Here is a 24391-nt window from a genome sequence, read left to right on the forward strand (position 1 = left end):
TTGGCCGACTTGAATGAGGTATTGATCAATCCAGGCGCATACCAAGGTTCATCATTGGCCGGTAATAATACAGTCTCCACTGGAGTCAAAAAAGGAAATTTGAGCGGATCGAACTTCAAAGAAAACCCAACAATCAGGAACTATGACAGAAAAACTTACAATATTTTTGAATCTCTTTCAGCCATGTGTTGTGAGAAGATTCCGACTGGACCAAACAGAACTGAGGGAATGCGGGTGGTGATGTCCTCTTGTGCATCAATTGGGCGCGGCAATCAATGAATGCGTGGACGGCCTGGTGGGCTTGCTTGAAATTTTGACGGTTGAGGTTGCCCTGGAAGGTCTGCAAGATGGAATGAACTTGGGCCCTGACGGCATCATCGAAGATGAGACTAGTAGTACGAGGCTGAGGTGTAGATGTAGAAGGATCGGTAGAAGGATCGGAATTTGCGGTTTGACCTGGAGGCGCAGTGGGATTGGTATTGGTGTCATTGGCTGAGGCGGGTTTAAGAATGAAGAAGGGAGCCGGCGGGGGTTGATGCGCATTGGGTTGATTGCTGGAACCAGTCGGCCCAGGTGATGTTTGTCCGGCCTGAAGGGTTGAGCTTGTGTTGGACGCATTTGGATTAACATTGGGTGCAGTCGACGTTGGTGAGGCCTGATTGATTGGGATATTGGGTGCAGTTGAGCTGGGGTTGAACGGAGGCAGGTCTGCCCCCTCACCAGCAAAGTTGGCTGATAACTGATTGGTAGCAAGCTCTAGTGCAGTTGAGGTAGGGGCGGCGGCGTTTGACGAGCCGGCGGGATCAGGTGGGAGTCAAGTGGAATCTTGATTGGTCGGAGGTGCTAATGAAAAGGGGTAGACATAAGTACCCATTATAACTTTTGAGCATGAAAAAGAGCAATTGAGAACTTACATGTAGGTCCGATGGGTGACTGGTGTACATCTCCTGCAGCACCAGGATGCTTGGGATTGTGCTGGCCTAATGACGGGGATGGATTGGACAAGTCAGGGGGAAGTTGGTGGGGAACAGTTACTTGGTCCAATCGTTTGTTATCATCCATGCGCCTACGTTTTGGAGGTGATTTGGACGCAGAAGATCCTTCAGGGAAGCTTCCCGCTTCCTCTTCTTCGTCGGCCTTGTTGGTCAGGTCAATTAAATCCTCGGGAGGGATTGGCTTCCCTTCGCTCACATCTGGAAGAAGTGGGGGAGTAAGTACGGTACGATCAGTGGGGGATCAATAGTGGAATAGAAATTCAAGACGCCTTGTTTTCTTTTTCGGCACTGCTCATGCATGTGTCAAAGCCCAGAAATTATTGTTGCTGGAGGGACCGGGATAGATTCCGAGAGACCCAAGGCTTGCTCCAATATTTCCTTGAGCTTGGAGCAACTGGTGACGTACTGCTTTTTGCCAGCTTGCCTTCTCTCACTGTGAAGGAGTGTGGGTGGTGCAATTGAGTTGAAGTTTGCATACGCTTCAAGCAAAGGGGCTGGCCCTTTGAGTGTATCTAAAGCTACACAATCAGAAAACAGTGATGAGGAAAAAGAGGAAAGACATATTGAGTGAGGTAGGGCACTATCATACGTACAGGAAGTGGCGACCACGTTCCCTGCGTCTTCTTGCATGTTCCCTGCGTCTTCTTGCACGTTCCCTGCGTCTTCTTGCACGTTCCCTGCGTCTTCTTGCATGTTCCCTGCGTCTTCTTGGGCATCAGGCGCAGTTTCGTTTGGCGGGAGGGATGGGTTGGATAGGAGTGAGTGGTCGGAAGGAGAAGCCATGGTGATTGAGTGGCAGGTGAAGAGAGCCGAATCGCAAGTACACGGTCAAGAATCACCGGAAAGGGATTTTGAGTCAGGGAGAAGAAGATGGATGGAGCTGTTAAAGACTAGGGAAGATCCAATGAGAGGTGGGGAAGAGCTGAGGAGTCGAAGCGTTCTATACCTGGGAACCGGGTGCTGGGACAGGAGAGATTGAGACAGCCAATGCAGCTTAGGAATTGCCAGAAAGATAATCTACTCACAGATGCTGATTGTCTAAGCAAAATGGTCATCATGGCGAGGGGTTTGCAAGAAAGTTCGCGTCAAAGGAAGGTGTGAACCTAAGAATAAAAGTAGCCGAGATGACGATTTGATCATCAAGTTTGAATAGGCAGCAAAGGGAGTAAGTTGACTTCAAAGGTTCTGTGGCCACAACCCTAAAAGTTTGAAAGGAGATGAGACATACATACCTTCAATGCTACAAAAGCAATGAAAATCGATCAGTCCATCCCCCAATGGCGAAACTTTGAAGGGGGCTCAGACAAAATTCTGATAATGGATGACATCGATACGTTGTGAGAGCCTAACTGTGAAAATGAGCAAAACAAACGTTAGCGGGTGATCACTGCGAAGCGTCTATGAATGCAGCAGACTTTCTGCAGGAGTAGAGTAGAGTAGATTGGTCATCAACTACCTACAAACCGGCTTTCAGTGATCATCCCGGCGCTAGATCAGACTATTTGGCCGGGGCAACGTGGCGGCGCACTGTGGTGACGTGTATGTACATATGCACATAAGCTGATGTATAAACGGAATGACGTACCACCAGCAGGGTGAAGCTGCCTGAATGACCTTTGAGAGCTTTCCAATAAGGAAGTTGGGTGCACAAGCCGTCTTGGTACTGTATGCCGCGGCCGCCGTGGCCATCAACATAAGCATGACCTGAGTTTGACACCATCGTGCCATTTGGACGATCGTCCAAATGGCAATATGTTAAAACCAAGTACCAAGGAAGATCAGGCTCATGAATGCTTTTGGCGTGGCTTCAACTTGGAGAATTGGCCAGGTTCCAAGTACATATGTAGGTAAAATGATCAAGCTTAAGCGCTTACCAGAGCAATAAGACCTCAGAGACACCAGAGGTGGATGGCACAATTAATTAACAAGACCAAAATGGATAAAGTCTGTCTTTGAAGGATATATGTACACATAGCATTACTCGGAGAGACCGTGTGTGTCTGTTTTTGTTTTGGACGATTGGCCAAAGGGGGAACTCCCCAAAAGGTTTGGCTTTTATGTGTCATTGAGACTTTGTTTCTGCACAAAAATAACAGGAGATAAGTGGGTGTTGCCCCACCACAGTGCTGGGGTCGCCAAATTGATACATTGAGTGACCACCTCTTTAAAGAGAATACAAATTCGTAGTCTGGCTCGCACTTGACATCTTTGATGTGCGGTGGACCTGGACAGACGGCTTTTGTGTCACCAAAAACCAAACCCCAGAAATGTTGATTTCCTCACCGTTTCCCCTGGTATGTATTCCAGTTCTATCGCCACCCTTCTTGCCGCTGTAAGTAGCAGCCCAAAAGCCGCCCTCGCGCCTCTTGGCGGTTTGAGGGTGGCCCGGACAAGGAACCCATGGGCTGCAATTCGGCACTGAAACTTGCAAAACCGGAAAATGAGGAACTATTCTTGGACCGGGACATACACCCACAGGTCAAGAGGCAGTTCCTCATTGACCAGTGGGTGTACATCTGTCTCCTCAATATGTAGAAGTCACCAATGATTGATACACCAACCTTTCATCAAGTGAAAAATTCATAGATGACCCGAAATCAAGGAGCTACCTCTTTGTTGACTGGAATACCAACTGGTCATTGGGGAAAACTTCCAGGATGACTGGTAAACAACTGATCATTGAGGCGCACATGTGGCCATTGGGGGGGGGGAACTTCCTGGGGACTTGGATACACACAATTGGACGTTGGTAAAGCATCTAATCCAGTACATAAGTTCCCCAATGACCATTGAGGAGGTTCCCTTCAATCATCGGTGGATCACCAGCTATCCAGAAAGCTGTCTTGAGATTTGTGGGTTTACCAGTCATTACTAATTGAAGATTATCCCTCACAAAGGTTGATGACTGTGGTTACCACATTCATAACAGATTTACTTGATGCCCGGTTAGTATGTATCTACCAGATCCAGTGCTCGCGGAGCTTTTCCTTGCTGACCGGTCAGTGAAGGAGGTCTCTGCCTGTCTCCGCGCAGCAACAGTCGTTGAGGGTCCCAATGACCCGTGGGGGTACATATACCCCAGTCAAACAGCATCCACATTTCCCAGTCTTGCAAGGTTCAGTTGGAAATTGCATTCCCCACTCTGGAACTGCCTGAATATGCGGGTGCACGGTTTTTTGGGCTGCTGGTTACAGCCACAAGAAGGGCGGCTATGAAACTGGCATGAAAGGTGAAACGGTGAGGAGATCGACATTTGTGGGGTTTGGTTAGTAGTCTTGCATGCCACAAATAATGTCCGTCAAGCTTCAACGTATTCATGGGCTCTTTGGCTCCCCTCGCCTTCTCATGCAGCGCCCTTCCAAACCTATGCCTGCTAAACCTGTGCCTGCTATCATTCCGCGAGTAAACTTGTTGTCTGAATATTGTATATGAGGTAAACTGGAGATCACGCCCTATGTAGTCAACGGTATTTCTCACAGATGGATGCCGCCCAATATGTATATTCACAATTGTATCCTTTAGAGCTCAAGAACCGCCCCATTCACAGCTGAAGTAATTGGATAAGGATGCAGTTGGATAATGAAAATCACAAGATTGTACATGTAAAGCACGTGTGAAATCAGACTAGAGAGGCGGCGTGAGAGGGATGGTGCATTGATGAAACTGACATAAAACTATGGGCTCCAAGACTGTACATGAAAAGAAGAATGCTCTTTTGCCTTGTTGTGTCCATCGGAAGTAGTCCGGCCCTTGTAGCACCCTTTGAGTGATAGTAAACCTTCAATAGTGGATCGTAGGTTTAGGGAAGCTGCGACAAGGCCCATCTGCTGGTACGTATTGATTTGTCCCTTGATTTCTTTCCCTGTATCCATCATCCGCTCACCGATTGGATTTGTTCACCTCCTCTCAACACCATCTCAACTGTGTACGCGCTCTGATTTCTGCCAGTCTTTAGCTTAACGTCCTTGACTGCTTCAGTTTGGACCCCTCAAGATCAACTTATCATGGATACCAATGAAGAAAAAGCGGGCAAGGACGTTAAGCTAAAGACTGGCAGAAATCAGAGCGCGTACATAGTTGAGATGGTGTTGAGAGGAGGTGAACCAATCCAATCGGTGAGCGGATGATGGATACAGGGAAAGAAATCAAGGGACAAATCAATACGTACCAGCAGATGGGCCTTGTCGCAGCTTCCCTAAACTCACTCAATATGTCTTTCCTCTCTTTCCTCATCACTGTTTTCTGATTGTGTAGCTTTAGATACACTCAAAGGTCCAGCCCCTTCGCTTGAAGCATATGCAAACTTCAACTCGATTGCACCACCCATACTCCTTTGCAGTGAGAGAAGGCAAGCTGGCAAAAAGCAGTACGTCACCAGTTGCTCCAAGCTCGAGGAAATATTGGAGCAAGCCTTGGGTCTCTCGGAAGCTATCCCGGTCCCTCCAGCAACAATAATTTCTGGGCTTCGACACATGCATGAGCAGTGCCGAAAAAGAAAACAAGGCGTCTTGAATTTCTATTCCACTATTGATCCCCCACTGATCGTACCGTACTTACTCCCCCACTTCTTCCAGATGTGAGCGAAGGGAAGCCAATCCCTCCCGAGGATTTAATTGACCTGACCAACGAGGCTGACAAAGAAGAGGAAGCGGGAAGCTTCCCTGAAGGATCTTCTGCGTCCAAATCACCTCCAAAACGTAGGCGCATGGATGACAACAAACGATTGGACCAAGTAACTGTTCCCCACCAACTTCCCCCTGACTTGTCCAATCCATCCCCGTCATTAGGCCAGCACAATCCCAAGCATCCTGGTGCTGCAGGAGATGTACATCAGTCACCCATCGGACCTACATGTAAGTTCTCAATTGCTCTTTTTCATGCTCAAAAGTTATAATGGGTACTTATGTCTACCCCTTTTCATTAGGACCTCCGACCAATCAACATTCCACTTGACTCCCACCTGATCCCGCCGGCTTGTTGAACGCCGCCACCCCTACCTCAACTGGACTAGAGTTCGCTACCAATCAGTTATCATCAATCAATAAGTAGTTGTTCTTCCAAACGGACGCAATACCACCTGAACGATTAAGTTCATTATGTGAGCAAAGCATCTAATCCACTGCCCCTCGCCTTTGATTCGGGGCCATTTGAATTTTTGGATCTTGTCGATCATTTTCTGGTTATTGGAAGCATTGTTGGTGACGAAACCGCATATCTGTGACACAAAAATTGCACAGTCAGCAGCGTAGCAAGTAGAAATGTGAAGTAATGAACTTGCCTTGTTCTGCAACCCAAATTTCTCTATGATGGGCCGGACGGTGTCAGCGAGATAGATTCCAGTATGACTTTCTTTTAACAACACAAAGTCAAGAGGCATTGCCTCTAGATCATAACGACCTGCGGCATCCTCAACCAAGCGATATACAACTGTCCCTAAGATTTCGAAACCGTTAGGTGACTGCCAACAGACAGTTGCGGTGGATTATAGGAAGCGTAAAACGAGCTGAGTTGGTTGCTATGCACTCTTGGTCCCCTTTCTGCAAAAAAAACCATTTGTTGTTTCATGAATTGTATATTCCAATGAATGACAGTTTTAAAGAAGAAGAAAACCTGCTTAGCTCTTCCTCATTGGTCATTCCCTGAGACTTTGAACAATCGGTGGCTGGTGGGTCTTCATCAGAATCATCAACGACTAAGGTCTTCCTCGCTTGTTGTTCCTGTGGGGGAGGATTTTGCGATCGGGAAGATATGCTAGGGCTTGAGGAGTTGGTTGATCCGGGGGGCTTGCAACGCTTCCTGGTGTGGGTAGCCACGGCGAGGTTCTGAGTTGATATGTAGCAACGGTGAGCTTCAGCCAAACTCCAATACCAGGTCGGGCGGGCATATTATGTAATATGTATATATATGATGCATATACACATGTGCTGTGCACAATATCTCTGGCCAAGATGGCCCACCAGGAGGGGCGGGTACCCAGATGGGTACCCGTTTTTTTCCTTCCCAAAATCTCGACACCCACACCCGCACCCGGAACCCGCCGGCGGGTGCTGAGTGGGTGTTCCAGGTACCTGCCAGCGGGTACCGGGTACCTGCAAACGGGTACCCAAGTGCCATCTCTACTGGGCAAGGAATGGTCAAATGGCTTTATTCCAATTCTGAGAGTAAGCTGCGTGAAAAAGCTGAGTATGAGCTGGGCAGAAAAGCTGAGTATGAGCTGGGTGCCAAAGCTGAGTATCAGCTCGACAGAACTGAAGATCAGTTGGGCTCATCTAAAACTGAACAGGACCTCCTTGGTAAATTTTGGAAGTTGAGCAGATGGTTGGGAGATTGGGGTAGATAGTGGATAGATATTGGATAGATGGTGGGTAGCTGGCTGGAGCTGGTGTAATGTCACTTGTCATAAACTGACTATTTTATTTTCCTGGTGTCAGAAACGGATGGTGACAAGGAGCCGGACAGCAAGTTGGTAGTGCCTTGCATCTCCTGGTCCGGTTTGGCAGCTGGTGGAGATGGTGTGCGGGAGAGGGTGCCTCTAGAGAACTGCCAGTCCCCAGAAGCGGATGAAGACGAGGAGCCGGACAGAGAGTTGGTAGTGCCTTGCATCTCCTGGTCCGGTTTGGCAGCTGGTGGAGATGGTGTGTGGGAGAGGGTGCGTCTAGAGAACTGCCAGTCCCCAGAAGCGGATGAAGACGAGGAGCCGGACAGAGAGTTGGTAGTGCCTTGCATCTCCTGGTCCGGTTTGGCAGCTGGTGGAGATGGTGTCCGGGAGAGGGTGCGTCTAGAGAACTGCCAGTCCCCAGAAGCGGATGAAGACGAGGAGCCGGACAGAGAGTTGGTAGTGCCTTGCATCTCCTGGTCCGGTTTGGCAGCTGGTGGAGATGGTGTGCGGGAGAGGGTGCGTCTAGAGAACTTCCAGTCCCCAAAAGCGGATGAAGACGAGGAGCCAGACAGAGAGTTGGTAGTGCCTTGCATCTCCTGGTCCGGTTTGGCAGCTGGTGGAGATGGTGTGCGCCGTGCGGGAGAGGGTGCGTCTAGAGAACTGCCAGTCCCCAGAAGCGGATGAAGACGAGGAGCCGGACAGAGAGTTGGTAGTGCCTTGCATCTCCTGGTCCGGTTTGGCAGCTGGTGGAGGTGGTGTGCGGAAGAGGGTGCGTCTAGAGAACTGCCAGTCCCCAGAAGCGGATGAAGACGAGGAGCCGGACAGAGAGTTGGTAGTGCCTTGCATCTCCTGGTCCGGTTTGGCAGCTGGTGGAGATGGTGTGTGGGAGAGGGTGCGTCTAGAGAACTGCCAGTCCCCAGAAGCGGATGAAGACGAGGAGCCGGACAGAGAGTTGGTAGTGCCTTGCATCTCCTGGTCCAGTTTGGCAGCTGGTGGAGATTGTGTGCGGGAGAGGGTGCGTCTAGAGAACTGCCAGTCCCCAGAAGCGGATGAAGACGAGGAGCCGGACAGAGAGTTGGTAGTGCCTTGCATCTCCTGGTCCGGTTTGGCAGCTGGTGGAGATGGTGTGCGGGAGAGGGTGCGTCTAGAGAACTTCCAGTCCCCAAAAGCGGATGAAGACAAGGAGCCAGACAGAGAGTTGGTAGTGCCTTGCATCTCCTGGTCCGGTTTGGCAGCTGGTGGAGATGGTGTGCGCCGTGCGGGAGAGGGTGCGTCTAGAGGACTGCCAGTCCCCAGAAGCGGATGAAGACAAGGAGCCGGACAGAGAGTTGGTAGTGCCTTGCATCTCCTGGTCCGGTTTGGCAGCTGGTGGAGGTGGTGTGCGGGAGAGGGTGCGTCTAGAGAACTGCCAGTCCCCAGGAGCGGATGAAGACGAGGAGCCGGACAGAGAGTTGGTAGTGCCTTGCATCTCCTGGTCCGGTTTGGCAGCTGGTGGAGATGGTGTGTGGGAGAGGGTGCGTCTAGAGAACTGCCAGTCCCCAGGAGCGGATGAAGACAAGGAGCCGGACAGAGAGTTGGTAGTGCCTTGCATCTCCTGGTCCGGTTTGGCAGCTGGTGGAGATGGTGTGTGGGAGAGGGTGCGTCTAGAGAACTGCCAGTCCCCAGAAGCGGATGAAGACGAGGAGCCGGACAGAGAGTTGGTAGTGCCTTGCATCTCCTGGTCCGGTTTGGCAGCTGGTGGAGATGGTGTGCGGGAGAGGGTGCATCTAGAGAACTGCCAGTCCCCAGAAGCAGATGAAGACAAGGAGCCGGACAGAGAGTTGGTAGTGCCTTGCATCTCCTGGTCCGGTTTGGCAGCTGGTGGAGATGGTGTGTGGGAGAGGGTGCGTCTAGAGAACTGCCAGTCCCCAGAAGCAGATGAAGACAAGGAGCCGGACAGAGAGTTGGTAGTGCCTTGCATCTCCTGGTCCGGTTTGGCAGCTGGTGGAGATGGTGTGTGGGAGAGGGTGCGTCTAGAGAACTGCCAGTCCCCAGGAGCGGATGAAGACAAGGAGCCGGACAGAGAGTTGGTAGTGCCTTGCATCTCCTGGTCTGGTTTGGCAGCTGGTGGAGATGGTGTCCGGGAGAGGGTGCGTCTAGAGAACTGCCAGTCCCCAGAAGTGGATGAAGACGAGGAGCCGGACAGAGATTTGGTAGTGCCTTGCATCTCCTGGTCCGGTTTGGCAGCTGGTGGAGATGGTGTGTGGGAGAGGGTGCGTCTAGAGAACTGCCAGTCCCCAGAAGCGGATGAAGACGAGGAGCCGGACAGAGAGTAGGTAGAGTCTTGCATCTCCTGGTCCGGTTTGGCAGCTGGTGGACATGGTGTGCGGGAGAGGGTGTAAGGGTTAAATCCCTTCACTGGAGCTGATGACGGAGGAGCAGTGGAACGGGGCGCGGAGGAGGAAGTCTAGGACCAAACTGGGGGCTTTGATTGCTGACTCAGAGAGAAGGATGGTCAGCTCTCTCCTGAGATGAGAGAGAGAGCAAGGAAAGACAAAGGAAGGAAAAGGGTGAAGGCTTACCTGACTCAGAGAGAAGGATGGTCAGCTCTCTGCTGAGCCAGGGAAGAAAGGCAACTGGACTATATACAAGTTGTGACAGGTCTCTAGTGACATCTTGTAAGCCCAACAGAGGAGGGGGGCTTATAGAGGGTGCGTCTAGAAATGGGAGAGACATAGTGAAAGCAGGGGGAATGGCCCAACAATTGAGTTTGGGGTTGGTGGCTCATTTGTAAGAGGGGGCAGGTTTGGGATACCTGAGGTCCAGTGGGAGCCTCAAGTCATGGGGGCGGGGCTCACATTGCTCAGGCCACTGATTTGAGTGGCAGGTAAGTTGGGGAGTGGGTGTTGCTGGTTTGGGTTGGGGGTTGTTGGTTTGTACGTTGTGGCCGCTGATTTGAGTGGCTGGGGTGTGGGTTGGGCGGGGGGGTCAGGTGGGGGGGCGGTCGGGTCAAGCGGGGGGGCCGTCAAGTCGCGCGGTGTGAGAACTCCTTTGGGACGGGTGGCAGTTCTGTGAGGGGGAAAGAGCAGTTATAATATTTCAAGTATGTATGAAGCTTTTACAACTGTTACGGGTGGTTTGAAAGACCTGCCCCTCTATAATACTACACAAGAGTTATCACAACAAATTTATTTTATTGTTGTGGCAAAATAATGATAGAGATAACTATATGTAGCAGTCTCTAATCAAACCTAGATCAAACTTGAATTCAGTGGAAATGTTGAGTGGATACGGGGAAATGGAGTTGGTGGTGGAAATCAGTAGGAACGTAAGATATGTTTTATATGGTTTATATGTTTATTGAGTGAGAGAAGTATGTGCGGAGATATAGAATGTTGAGAGCAAAAAAAAGACTAATGGCAGATGTGAACTATTCAAAGTGTCTTTGCCCTCCTCCTTAACCTTCAGTTAAGAGTACAATGGGTTAAGATCACTTTGACTTGTTAAGGGCACAAGTGGTGATGCTTGCTACTTGACTACTTATATATCTTCTGAGGTATGAAAGATGTTGATGGGCAACTTGATTGAGATCACACTAGTGGATTTATGTTGATTTTTGCTTGAAGCCTCTGAGTGAGATGTGTGTTCTGATTAGGATTGCCTGAGTGGCATGCTCCAACTGAGGAGGGAAAACATGCTCCTTATATAGTAAAATGTGAGGGATTTTTGCTGGTGGGGAAGTCAGGTGAGGTATTTATGCTGGTGTGACTTCTCCTGTGAGGGATTTTTGCTGCATGGAAGCTTCCATTGAGGTATTTTAGCTAGTCAGCCTTCTGATAAACGCACGTGTGATCCAACATGTGACTGATGATGTCATGCGACCATACAGGGGTACATGTGTGCACCTGTATAAACTACACCCTAACTATGTACTTGTACCTGATTCTATACTATGTACTACCAAATATAATTCTATAGTATTTGATTATGTTCTGTCACAAACAGTTTAATCCAAATAACTTTTGATTGAGTGGAGCTAGCCTAGTGGTTCAAGTGAGTGACTAGGGGTTAAATGACCTTTAGAATCTAATAATGCAATAATACATCCAAGAATATGCCTCCTTCTCATGTATTCAACCATCACTTTATGTAATTTGATACTTGAAACAGATTTGGCACACCACATCCACCCCCAACTTAATGCTGTCCGCAGCATTCCTGTTTCAAGTATCAACAGCAAGAAAAGTATCCAAAAGAAACAAATAAAAAAATCTACATCTACTTCAAAGTTCCTAAACATAAACCAGTACTTCTATCTTTCCTTTTAACACTGGAATCAAGTCTTGCACAATATCCATAACCAGTAGCTCAAACACTTAACACTTCTAACTTTGTAGATATATCTAATCCAATAGTTATACCCATTTACCCAATATCTCTAACCTAAACTCTAAACTCCAAAACTAATCCTCATATATTGTAGCTACTAGTGTATGAACCTTGCTTAAACTTCCCTTCCTTGTCAAATGAAAGTCTATCCGTCCCATGATATGTCTTCAGTCCTTATCCATGATACAGATCTTTACTTCTGTTTCCCAACCTTTTATTGCCTATTTTGATTTACCATTGAGACTATTTATACTCTACGATTTCTGCTTAGATTCTCTTTAATTTTTGTGAATGTACACTTAATCTATTCTTCCCTGTCTTCTGATTTTTCAATGTTCTCCTCCTCCTCCTCTTCTTCTTTGTCTTCTTCTTCTTCTTCTTCTTCTTCTTCTTCTTCTTCTTCTTCTTCTATAGTGTCTTCTTCTTCATACAGCTCTCCTCGTGGATAAAACTTCTTCACCTGATTAGCAGCATATCTTCGTGCCAGCTTGGTCCCATCAAGTTCTTCAAGCTCGTAGGGCCCGTTCATTATCTGCTCTATTACCCTATAAGGTCCATTCCACCTGGGTTTGAACAGCAAACCCCATTGATTTTCCAAAGCTTTATTATACACTAAGACCATATCCCCCGGTTTAAGCGGTTCCCTTCTTCGATGTGCAAGTTTGCGGTCCCAGTATTTCACGGAAACTCTTCTAGCTTTTTGCAATGTTTCCTTGGCTTTCAGGATACTCTTGTCTCTCTGAGCCAATTGATCTGCTCTTATGTGAAGTAAGTCTGCTGTAGTTTTGATCTCTGTCCAATCCACACTGAGGTAGGTCTTAAGCTCCATATCCACTGGCAAGACTGCTGGCTGTCCAAATTGTAGTTCAAATGGGGTGTATCCGGTTGACCTCTTGGTTGAAATCCTATCAGCTAAAGTTACTAAGGGTAAGTATTCTTTCCATTTCCGGCCGTCCTCTCCACACATTTTTATTAGTGCATCTTTTATTTCTTTATGTCCTCGCTCAACCATCCCTTGAGCTTCTGGGTAATAAGGGGTCACAACTCTAAGCTTTATTCCAGTTTTCTTCATAGCCAACTGTAATTCTTTCTTAAATTCTGCTCCTCCATCAACTGTCACTTCCTTTGGTATTCCATACCGACACACCCACTCGGATACAAACCATTCTGCAATTGTTTTTGATTTGAGATTTGTTAGACCCACGGTTTCTGCCCATCCGGAGAAATAGTCTCTTGCAACTACAATGTATTTCCATTTACCAGCTTTGACATGTACTGCATCCATGCTTACTCTTTGGAACAAAGTTGAGGGGGCGGTAGATTTTCCTTCTTCCTTGGGTAAATCCTTGCTTCTCTTTTGAAAGGCCTCGCATGATTGAACCCATTTCCTGGCCATCTTCTTCATTCCTTCCCACCAAAATCTTTCTCGCGCTCTTCTGTAGGTTTCCAATACACCTATATGCCCTAAGTCTTCATGTAAAGCTTTTAGGACCTGAGCCTGAATATGGGGATTTGAGACTACTACTTGATTGTAAGTTATCCGCCTCCTTTTTAGTTGACCCCCTTCCACAAAGAGCATCACAGACCTACGCTTTATTTTGATGAATTCAGTGTCTTCACAATTGTGGGGCCTTTTCCAAGTAGTTAAGTATTCCACCATCTTCTGCCAAAATTTTGTTTGTGTGTTGGCCTCTATTTCCACCCCAATAGTCGTCAGATTAATCTCCTTAGCTCCAAACCCAGGATGAGGGGTTACCCAAGGTTTGTCTTCATCAAATTCCTTCAACTCTTCATCACCATCCGGTGGCCTCCTTGACAAGCTATCTGGCATTGTAAATGTTTTCCCTGGCTTATGTACTAAATCAAAAGAAAATAGTTGAATAAATGCAACCCATCTTGTCATAGGCGCCGTAGGAAGACTTGGAGTATTTATCATTTCTATAAGTGCCTTTGCATCAACTTGAAGTTCAAAATGTTGCCCCCAAAGAACAGTCTGTAATTTCTTTAGAATTTTTGCCACACCACACAACTCCAATTTTGCTTGGGAGTAATCTGATTCTCTTCTGGAAAAGCCTACCGACTCGTAAGTTACTGGTCTGTAAGTTTTCTCTTTGTCTTCTTGCATGAGAACTGCTCCCGCCGCAATGTAGCTGGAATCTACCGCCAATGTTACTTTTCCCGCACCCTCCCCGTATTCCAAATTCTTCAGTATGATTTCCTCCCCAACAATTTTCTTCAACTCTTCAAAGGCGTTTTGACATTTGTTGTCCCATTCAAATTCCACATCATCCCTAGTAAGTCTTCTGAGTGATGCAGCTATGGTTGAAAAATTTCTGATGAACATTCTAACATAAACACAGAGACCTAAGAAGCTACGGATGTCCCTTTTACTCCTAGGTATTGGCCAGCTTTGTATCTTGTTGACCTTCTGAGCTGACATGATTCTACCCTCCTGCGAAACAACATGTCCTACTATGTCCAAAGCCGGAACACAGCAAGCAAACTTTTCTCCTGATATTGTGAGCCCTGCTTCTTCTATTCTAAATAAAATTCTCTCTAAAGTGATGGCATATTCCCAGACAAATCTCCTTATTCCCGGGTTCTCCTTCAAAGTCTCATTATTGTAGGTTGACTTTGGTCCCTTAATCCCTCCATCATCAATAAAGATCCCCACATGATCTGGTATCTCTTGCTGAAGGATCCAGGTCATCTGAGCTTGGTAAACTGCTACCAAATTAGTTGCTCCCTGTGGAAGTCGGGTTAATTGTAGTCTGCCAAGGACCGTCTCAAAAGTTGTAAGTGGCCGAGATGTGGGATCAAGTTCTCTTTCATCATAGCCACCCATTATATCCCCTAGGCCGTAACATGCTCTTACTGAAAAAGAGTCAACAAACTCTTCAATTTTTGGGGGTAGCCCCGCATCTTTTATTGTTACTTTATTCAAGACTTGAAGGTCATGAACTATCCTGAGCTTCCCATTTGATTTGGTAACACAAAACACTGGACTAGAATAGCTGGATGTGGATTGCTCATATAGTCCAGTTTTTATTCTCCTTCTTACTAATTCTACAAACTGTGGCAGAATAGGTTTTGGAATTGGTATTGGCTTCTTTTGCCATGGCTCATGAGCTACAACTGGGATTTTGTATGGCTGGCCGTATGAATGGCGCAATAGGCCTCTTTCTTCCTCATCAAATGCCACTGACTTCTCGCGTATCACAATGACGTGTTTTAAGAGATTTAATTCTTGCTCAGAAAGCCACTTGGGTGGTCCAAAATTCACCGCTTTCAACCTTTCATGAGTAATCCTGGCAGTAGGAATAAACTCAGGTGGATGCGGTGTGAGAGGTGTTTTGTAAGGATCCCTTGAAAAGAGTGGGCGCTGAAGCGGGGGATTTATGTCTTGAGGCATGGGATGGTTAATTGGTCTGATTTTCTTATCCACCGTTTTGTACTTCGCTGCTAGAACTGATTTTGCCATGTTTTGGAAAGATTTTTGTAATTTCTCCAGTCTGTTTAGGACTTGCCGCAGTTTAAGGTCATACAGGACCAACTAAAATCCCAGTGATTTTTTTTTTTTGTATGGGTATACTTGACTTTTAATCCTGCCCTCCATTTGTTCCCTATTCCCTTCTGATCTGTTTACCCCCATAGCTTGTTTCAAGTAAACCCATAACTGTCTTATAGTGGTTATATTGGGTTCTTATGTACATAGTTTGGTACAGATGCGTCCGAAAGAAACTGCTGTACTAGGGTGCGCTTATGTGGATATATGCACTTGAGTGCAAACTTGCATGCGGGTTCTTTGAACTCGAGCAGCCGAGCTGACCCTTGTAATCAAGAGCATGCCGGTGTACCAGCCACCAACGCATTGATTCACGGCCTCGTAAGTCCCATAAGTCTTGTCATCTCCCCAAAATCTCTGCGTGCGGTTAATGCAGTATTGCCTATACACACTGCCGACTGACTGGAGCGATTGCTTTACTTCCATGAACATTTCTTCTGTAGAAGCCCCACAGAATGCCGCTTCTATGGACGCCACTAATTGTAGTTCGTGATCTTTCCTGTACTTCATTTACCGCCAGCTCCATTACTTTCACGAAGATGATCTTTCCGGACTATTGCCGCTTCAGTTCCTCTCTCTCTGCTCTTCACCTTTGCCAATTCGCCGGTCGCCATTCAGAATAATGATGGGCTCCAAAGTACGTACAATTTTCTTCCTCCCTGTACATGAAACTCTAATTGACCCCTTTTTTTTTCGCCTCCTGAGGTACATATGCTGTTTTCCAGTGTGTATGCGACTGGGCTGAATGCATCCCACAAAAAAATGATCTGCCGACGCCGTTGCCGCCTCCGTTCCCCCTCCAAACGCCGATCCAACTCCAAAAGTTTTAAGGTTATTGGCTTCGCCATATGACGAATGTGAGTTGATGTGTTTTGCCTTCATTCCCTTCATTGACTTATGCTTCAGAAAAGAATAAGCCGTGCCGGTGGTGCCAACATTGGATACAGAAGACCTTATTGAGTCCGCTTCTATCGTGCAAATAACTTGAAGCACTTTTGCTGCTGACTGGTTCTTCTTCTTTTTTTTTTTTACAGATCAGTCTTGTCTATAAAAGCATGAGCTTTCCTCTCACTTTCTTCTTCGTTTTCCAGCATCATTTCCCGTCATGTCTGAGGTTCCTCCCCACTCTCCCGACCGTTCCGTCTACTCTATCTCTTCTGATCGATTGACTCCCAACCCTTTTGATGAAGATGGGGACTCTTTTACTTCTTTTGGATCTATCCATACCCCTCCTCGTTTGAGATCTGCGATCCGGCAAATATTTGATGGTAGCCTCCGTCGTACGTGTCTACCATTTATCCTACCCTGTTCTCAAGACCCAAAAGTCCCTAATTTTTTTTCTGTCTTTGTTCCCGCTCAGCTACAGGTTATGCCTCTTCTGACGTTGGTTCATCCAACCCAGGCTCCCAGCACGAGCCGGTGTCAAATTTTGGTACGCGTCCTACCGCTGCTTCCTCTGGACTCGTGTCTGGCATCCTGCTCATCATTTTATTTTTAGTCCCACCATCAATCATTGACGACAGCCTCCAGCCAGGTAAGTAGCTGAGCAAAATCCTCTCCTAATCCTTATACACTAATGCTCGCTGTGGTAGACGGAAAAGTGGAAAAATAAAAAGTTTTTTTTCTATGCCACATAATTACTCATACTAGGCCTCAAGATACCATCAAATGGACCCCAGAAATGGATTCTAAGGCCAATTTTACCCTTAGTCACCACTGGAAGCACCCCTGGACCCCCTCTAGTGTGGAAGTTACACCTCATGGACACATATCACACGGCCAGCCCCAGTAACCCAGCTGTCATCTGCCCCAACCCGAGTTTCACAGTAGTACACTTATACATATCACAGGATACAAACATACATCTCCCTGTCAGGCTACACTCATTACATATTAATTACATACACTCCTTTATATACATAGTATGACATCATTTACACTGTTTCTGCAGCCTCAGACTTTGTGTATACACTAATTCCCCCTGTATGACAGCTCATGCAGTCTACTGTTACCTCATGCATGCATTAGAATGTTCTGTTGTATATTCTGACACCATTCATGTGCCCCTGAGGGGTTATGACATCATTTGTATCTACTCCCACCAGCTAAAATCCCTCACCCTGTTGTCTAGATTAGCTGAAACCCTAACCCACAAGCCCCTCAGGGGCTCCCCTTTTGTCTATAAAAGGAGCTCTCTCCACCCCCAGTGGCCTGCTCCCCAGTTCCTCACCCAGAACTCACAAGTCACCCAACACTCATCCACACTCAAATCCTAAAACCCTTATAACAATAAATCAACCCTTATAACAACATTTCAACCCTTATAACAAAGTAATTGAAACACTTACACGTTGCCAGTCAAACAGATTTCATCTGGAACAGACCAGACCTATCACTTAATAAAACTTGCCAAGCTGAGCTTGGTGGGTCTTGTTGACTGATAACAGAAGGGCAGAGCTTGCAACTCCATCATACCCTTCACCATTCAGCAAAAGGGTTTCATTACCACTTTTGAGTCTTACAAGGGAGTCCCCAACGTGATCGGATAACCCTGTTTGATCAACCACGTGTAACGAACTTCAATTCAACCCAAAGTAATTGCCAAGGGATCACAATTGTGCTAGTGAAAAAGGATCAAGTCATCAACAACTCTAGTACGGACAGTGGCATATTCATTTATTCCGTTGGACAACTAGTCAACTTTTGAACCATATCAGGAACCAATTTCAACTCAAACCAGAAGGACTTGTCAAAGGATCTGAACTTCTAGCGGCGAAAAGAATCAAATTTATCAACAAATCTAGAACAATCAATGGCATATTCAGTTATTCTGTTGGACGACTAGTCGACTATTAGGAACCATCTAAGGAACCAACTACGAACCTCTGAAAGGAACACATAACTACCAAACCTGAAAGGAGTGTTTCGAAGGAAGCAGCTAATTATATACTGGAAGACGGTGTGTAGTACCTAAGGATCTGGATAATTAGATACTGTTAGAAGAAAACTCTGGAGCCAACTCGAAGGAAACAGCCAATTATATACTGAAAGACGGTGTGTAGTACCTAAGGATTCAGATAATTAGGATACTGTTTGAAGAACCCTCCCAGCACGGTAAAGTTATTTATATCAATATTAAACCCCCCCCAATTTGCCCTGGTAAAGAGACCAGAGACCAGATATTATTGTTTCTTTTTCAGAGCACAGTAACAGTTACCAAGGATTGAATGTATAATGAAACTACGGAATCAACAAGAATCAACATGAATTTATTGTTTGGCGTACCAGATTTTGAAGATACAATTCTTCCAGAAACCGCTTCAAGGAAAAGGCCTTTTACAGGAACTCCAGCTATGATTAGGAATATGGAAAATACAATGTCAACTTGGCCAAGGAAAGACAAAGGGAAAGGACGAGAGAATAAATTCAGAGATCCTGCTGAAGAACACTTACGTGACTCAGATGAAACTCAACAAAACCAGAATATTCCACTCAGAGGCACTGTGTCACATCAACAACCATCTGCTTATGGAATCAACAAGAATGAAGCCATTCAAGAACCTACATATCAACACAAATTTCAACAAAGACAACATTCAGAACATCATCAATATCAACAAACAACATATTATCAACATCAACCAATACCTTATCAACAACCAAGTCTATCATACCAAGAATCCGATTATCCACCGGGAATCATTGATGACAATGAATTATTCTACAATGGAAATCGATTCTTTGAATTCCTACGGAGATACGAAAGGGCAGCAGATTGGTTTGGTTCAACAAAATTTCAAAGAGCTCTTCAGATTGGATGATTTATACGAACAGAGGAACTGAAGTGCCAAATTGAGGATATGGACGGTTACGAAGAATGCAACTGGGATACCCTGCGTAAGGAAATGATTGACACCTGGGGAGAATTTGATTCTTCAGTTTTGTACACCAAGAAGGATCTATTCAAGGTAGCAGAACAACAGGCCCAACAAGGAATCTTAAACTACCAGGCTTACAGAAGATATCTTGGAAAATTCAACACAATACTTGATTACATGATGGAATCCTACCAGGTTTGGAAGAAAGAAGAAGCCAGTGTTTTATTCTTAAGTGCCTTTTCAAGAGAAAGTCAGGAAAACATCAATCAAACCTTATTCAACAACGGCCAGCTTCAGAGAAGTAGGAAATATGAAGTTACCGAATGGAATCACCTGGTTGCCGCTGCAGAAATGGAAGTTATACAGATAGAGGAATACTTCTGGAGAAAAATCAAAACTCTGCAGCAAGAACTTGTGGAACTCCAAAAACAAGCAAAGGCACTAGACTTACCTCCGGATTACAACCAGCAACTCAAATTCACAGAAGAACCAAGTGAACATGAACCGGCCATGGAAATCACACAACCTGTTATGGATGTTTTGGAACCAATAACAGATAATTCAGAACCTATTACGGAAATGGAAACTTACTCTCAGGAATTGGTTTTTGAGCAAGCGGCCTCAACAATTCACCTACAGGATATGGTGGTAAACCAGAAAACAGTGTCAAACTTAATGGATACACCAATGGAGCTTAAACACTTTGTTATTGACATACCAGAATTTGTCTCCAATGATGTGGATATGGCAATCAGCATGGATCAGGAAGGAATTTTGGATCAATCTATTCAACAAAACCAAACTGTGGATCATCAGACACCTCAAATCAACAATCATGACTCACAAATTGAAGATTCTATCCTTACAGAAACAACAGTTCAGGAGTCTCAATTTTCTCACATCCCGGCTATAGTTTTAATTGAAGATATCAACAAACCGGGAAGCAAGATTTTCAACAAGCACCTCTTTAAACCTCACTTGGATCAACAAGAAGAAATTTTCAACAAATTTAACCTTCAAGCCCCAGGACCCACAGATACAGACCCTGGAGAAAATGAAGGCAAGACTATCAGTATATGCAACCCAAGTATTAGTACTACTACAGATCTCAGCCCAACAGACTCACAAATTCCAATCGGTCCAAATCCAATCTGTACACCCTCTGAAGACATGTTTATCTTGCTGCCTGCACCGGTTCCACCAGATATTAACTCAACAACAACAAATTCAAGTGGCAAACTCGATGAAGGCCATGCAGAACCTAAACAAGAGCTGGAAAGATCATTCAACAATCTATATCAACTTGGACAACAAAAGAATCAAATTATTTACTTATTTTACTCAATTAGAAAGCTCCTTTTTCAAGCATCACTAAAGATTCCGCCCGACCGCTTTGGACAACTTCAGACACACTTCAAACTGCCAAGGCTCCTTGTTGGAATTGGTTAAACATTTACCATTTTTCTATTTTCTGAATCATCAAAATAGATATCAGCTCTAAATTCTGAAACTCTTGGGGCTTAAATCTTTCAAGTTGGGGGAGGAACTCACATTCTTTCAAAAAGTCACTCTTTTATCACCCTCCTCCCACCATCAATCTCACAGTACACAATTCAGAATATCTCAAAATTCTATGGAAACCTCCAACTAAATCTACCTCCTCAGCAAGAGTTTAAACTGCTTATCAACACTCGTTTTTAAAAAACCACACTCTTTTTACTTTTTTTCTTTCTTACAAATAACTCACTTTCTTTGAGGTTGAGGACAACCTCTATAAGTTGGGGGAGGGGGTCTGGGGGGTTTAATTTCACGAAGAAGAGAAGAAAACATTTTTTTGGTTTTTTTTTTTACAAATTATGTCAATTTTTTTTGGTTTTTTTTATGTTTTTACCCCAAACGGACAGTGACAACAGCCTCTACGACAAAGAAAGACAAGAAACCTTAGTATAAATAAATACATAGAAGAAAAAGAACAAAAGAAGGAATTAGCTCACTGTAGTAGTTTACGCATCCCGAACAACCTGGCGTATGGAAGAGCGGTACTCCTCCGAGACTGCTTGGAACACGTGGATTCGCTGAATACGACCTCCCTTGTTCTCGGTCGGGGTGCGTTGACAGTAGGAAATGAAAACGCGGGCAAAAGTCTGATACAACCGAGTATAAGCTTCCGGGTCGAGGCCGGGAAGTGGAGCAGTTTGAGTCGGAACCGATTGCTGGCGTGGCTCCAGGAGAACCTGAACCTGGGTGTCACTCAAGAATGGGAGATCGCCATGGGGAAAGAAAGGAGTATGGGCGGGACCGGAAGCCTGAGAGGCGTTTTCGGAATCCGTTATGCCTTCCGCATCGGCATCGGAACCGAGCATGGGCGGGCGATATAAAGCCTCGACCTCTGGCAACGCGGGTCGGAACATCCACCCGGGAAGAGTCGACCAAGTAGAATCCCACTCGGGAGTTGGAGGGACCTGACCATAAGCTTTATTAGCAACAAGAATAACCTTAATACAAAACAAAGGAAAAGAGACTTACCCCACCCGACCACTCGAAGAGTTGGTCCAACTCGTCTTCGGTCTCACCAACCTGAGATTGATCGGCGTCTGAGCCACCAGAACGATTGGAGCGCCTCTCCGACGCAGCAGATCCAACGGACGAGCTACGGCAACTCGTAGCCGGGGTCGTAAGCGGGGAAAGTTGGGGGGCAGGAGGGACAAGCCAGTCATCCCCGATAAGGACCCGATTGGACTGGAAAAACTGTGTAGACTCAAGAGCTTAGCAAATGGATGAAAAAAAAAAAAAAAAAAAAGAACAGCGAAAGGATACTCACCGGGTTCTCGGTTGGCTCAGTAGCGGGAGAATAGGCTGGGGAGTCTGTCCCAGACCTCCAGCCCGGGCTGCGAGGGCGGTAAACGGGAGAGGGGAAGAGAGCATGCGAACCCGCAACCGGGGACCGAAGGCGCGGGTGGAGTCCCACCAAACCAGGTGGAACCCGCGATGGGGAAGGCGATGGTGTGCGGGGGACATTCGGGGACCCTGGACGGTCATCTGGGGCGATAATCTTGACAATATTGGATTATCAATACAATACCTACAATACCGATACCGATCAGAGTAAAAATATAAAAAGGACTTACCGCTGCTACTTCAGCTATCGCATCTCCATCGACAGTGAAGGGGCGCTCGGGAATTGCAGCCCCATCCTCGCGAGTTCGCCTAACGCGGGCCCGAAGGCCGTGAGATTGTTCAAAAGACTCCATTTGCTGCCTGGTCCATTGAAACCAGGATGGGGTGATAACATCACCTCGGTAGATCGGTCCGTCCATAATGATGATAGGATTATGGACAGATGAGCCCGGCTGGAATGAAGCAAAAAGGTTCAGAGAAGGAGTAAGCAAACGATCTAAAAACGAGCAAAATTAGGAAAACGCACACGGCTTGGGGCCTCTGAAGAGACGCCTCGGCTTCTCAAAGGATAAGGCGACGAATGAAAATAAGTTCTGTAATAAGTACGGCGGGGCATGGTTTCTAGCTGGGGTAAGGAAAGCAAGATTCTAACAAAGGTGAAAGCGACCTGGGCGAGGAAGTGGTTGATGGTAGAAAAGTCAGGAGGGGAGGGAGCTCTTTTATACTCGGCCGGGGGGGGCAGCGGGCACTCACCGGATTATATGTACTTTCCTCTGACCCACTCCCTGACTTACAAAAAGAACTGGTCCACCCCCATCTCGAGTCGGAAGCGTTGTTCGATGCAACCCGTTGTGAAGCCAGATAGAACCGAAGCCGAGAAATGGGGGCCACTGTTTGACTATGGACGCACGTACACATACGGGCCCACGAAGAGATGACGAAAAATAAGAGAGAAAGACGCCGTGGTCGTCAATCTCGCCATCTTAGCGCCGGCGAAAAAGAAAGAGAAGAAAGGTCTGTACTCACCGCAGAGTATGGGCTATTGAGTCCAGAATGCGAAGCTGTCCGCGGCGGTGGTACGAGAAGCGCTGTGGAAGTGAAAACAGGGCTGTCAGCTGTCAGATCTGGGATACACAAATGAATCTTTTTTCTTTTTTCACATTCTTGGAACTAGGAAGGAATGGGCCCCGAGTCAAAGAACCCCGAGCAGAAAAGAAAAAGAACCTACGTCAAATAATGAAAGTGGTCCGAGGTTCAAGCAATCGACCTGAGGAAATTGAGTTGGCCAGCGGCACCGGTGACGTAGTCAAAGGAGCCGGAAGATCGGCGAAGTCGGATTGAGAAGCATCTGCTGGCGGAGGTCGAGTCGATATATTGATACCCCCCCCAAGGGGTAGGGCCAATATACATACACATACCCCGTGGCGGGGTGGGAGTAAACACTCGAGACCCGAACGCGAGGTTGAACGTTCGCAGCACCGCAGTCCTCTTGTTGGATTACGCGTAATCCGACGAGACAACTGCGGCGCATTGGATGAACTCCCGCGGGACCCTAATAACTTCGGGCGGGTATGATCAGCACTGTGTACCCGGGCCCCAAGCCCGACCAACCAATCATCAGGAGGCGGGGTCGAGTCCCCAATCACTACTCGTACACCAAGGCGCGCGGCCTCAATAGCGCGCACCCTAGGGCGCTAGAGCAACAGCTGCGGCCGTCACCACAGCACAAGCATCACCCCTGCGCAGCTGCGCAACTGCGGACTGCGGACTGCGCGCAGCACTTCGACTCCCAGAACCAACAAAAAGTTATTGTCAAGAAAAACCCCAAAATTGACAAAAATCAAAAATTTGGCCAATTTTCACCCTGCGCAGCCTCTCAAGCCACGTGGCCCAGAAGACGTCAAAATAACCAATTCTCCAAGAATTCTGCAAATCACCACCTAAATTCACCATGTCACAGGTTCAAAAGTTGACAGAAAGCACTTTTCACGTCGAAATTGTCTGGGGACAGACAATAAGTTGGGGGAGGATGTGGTAGACGGAAAAGTGGAAAAATAAAAAGTTTTTTTTCTATGCCACATAATTACTCATACTAGGCCTCAAGATACCATCAAATGGACCCCAGAAATGGATTCTACGGCCAATTTTACCCTTAGTCACCACTGGAAGCACCCCTGGACCCCCTCTAGTGTGGAAGTTACACCTCATGGACACATATCACACGGCCAGCCCCAGTAACCCAGCTGTCATCTGCCCCAACCCGAGTTTCACAGTAGTACACTTATACATATCACAGGATACAAACATA

The 24391-nt window shown here is 46.6% G+C and overlaps 2 protein-coding genes across 2 annotated transcripts; both read right to left on the reverse strand.

Annotated features, from left to right (window-relative positions):
- Nucleotides 1–7896: 7896 nt before the first annotated feature.
- PtA15_4A799 (uncharacterized protein) lies at nucleotides 7897–8466 on the reverse strand (the record flags this gene model as incomplete). Its single annotated transcript, XM_053168719.1, has 1 exon — nucleotides 7897–8466. The coding sequence occupies one exon, from the start codon at nucleotides 8464–8466 to the stop codon at nucleotides 7897–7899; it is 570 nt and encodes a 189-aa protein (XP_053019901.1).
- Nucleotides 8467–8518: 52 nt separating this feature from the next.
- Nucleotides 8519–9703, reverse strand: PtA15_4A800 (uncharacterized protein; the record flags this gene model as incomplete). Its single annotated transcript, XM_053168722.1, has 1 exon — nucleotides 8519–9703. The coding sequence occupies one exon, from the start codon at nucleotides 9701–9703 to the stop codon at nucleotides 8519–8521; it is 1185 nt and encodes a 394-aa protein (XP_053019902.1).
- Between the last annotated feature and the right edge of the window lie 14688 nt (nucleotides 9704–24391).

This window comes from Puccinia triticina, chromosome 4A (genome assembly GCF_026914185.1).
Source record: "Puccinia triticina chromosome 4A, complete sequence".
Taxonomy (NCBI): Eukaryota; Fungi; Basidiomycota; class Pucciniomycetes; order Pucciniales; family Pucciniaceae; genus Puccinia; species Puccinia triticina.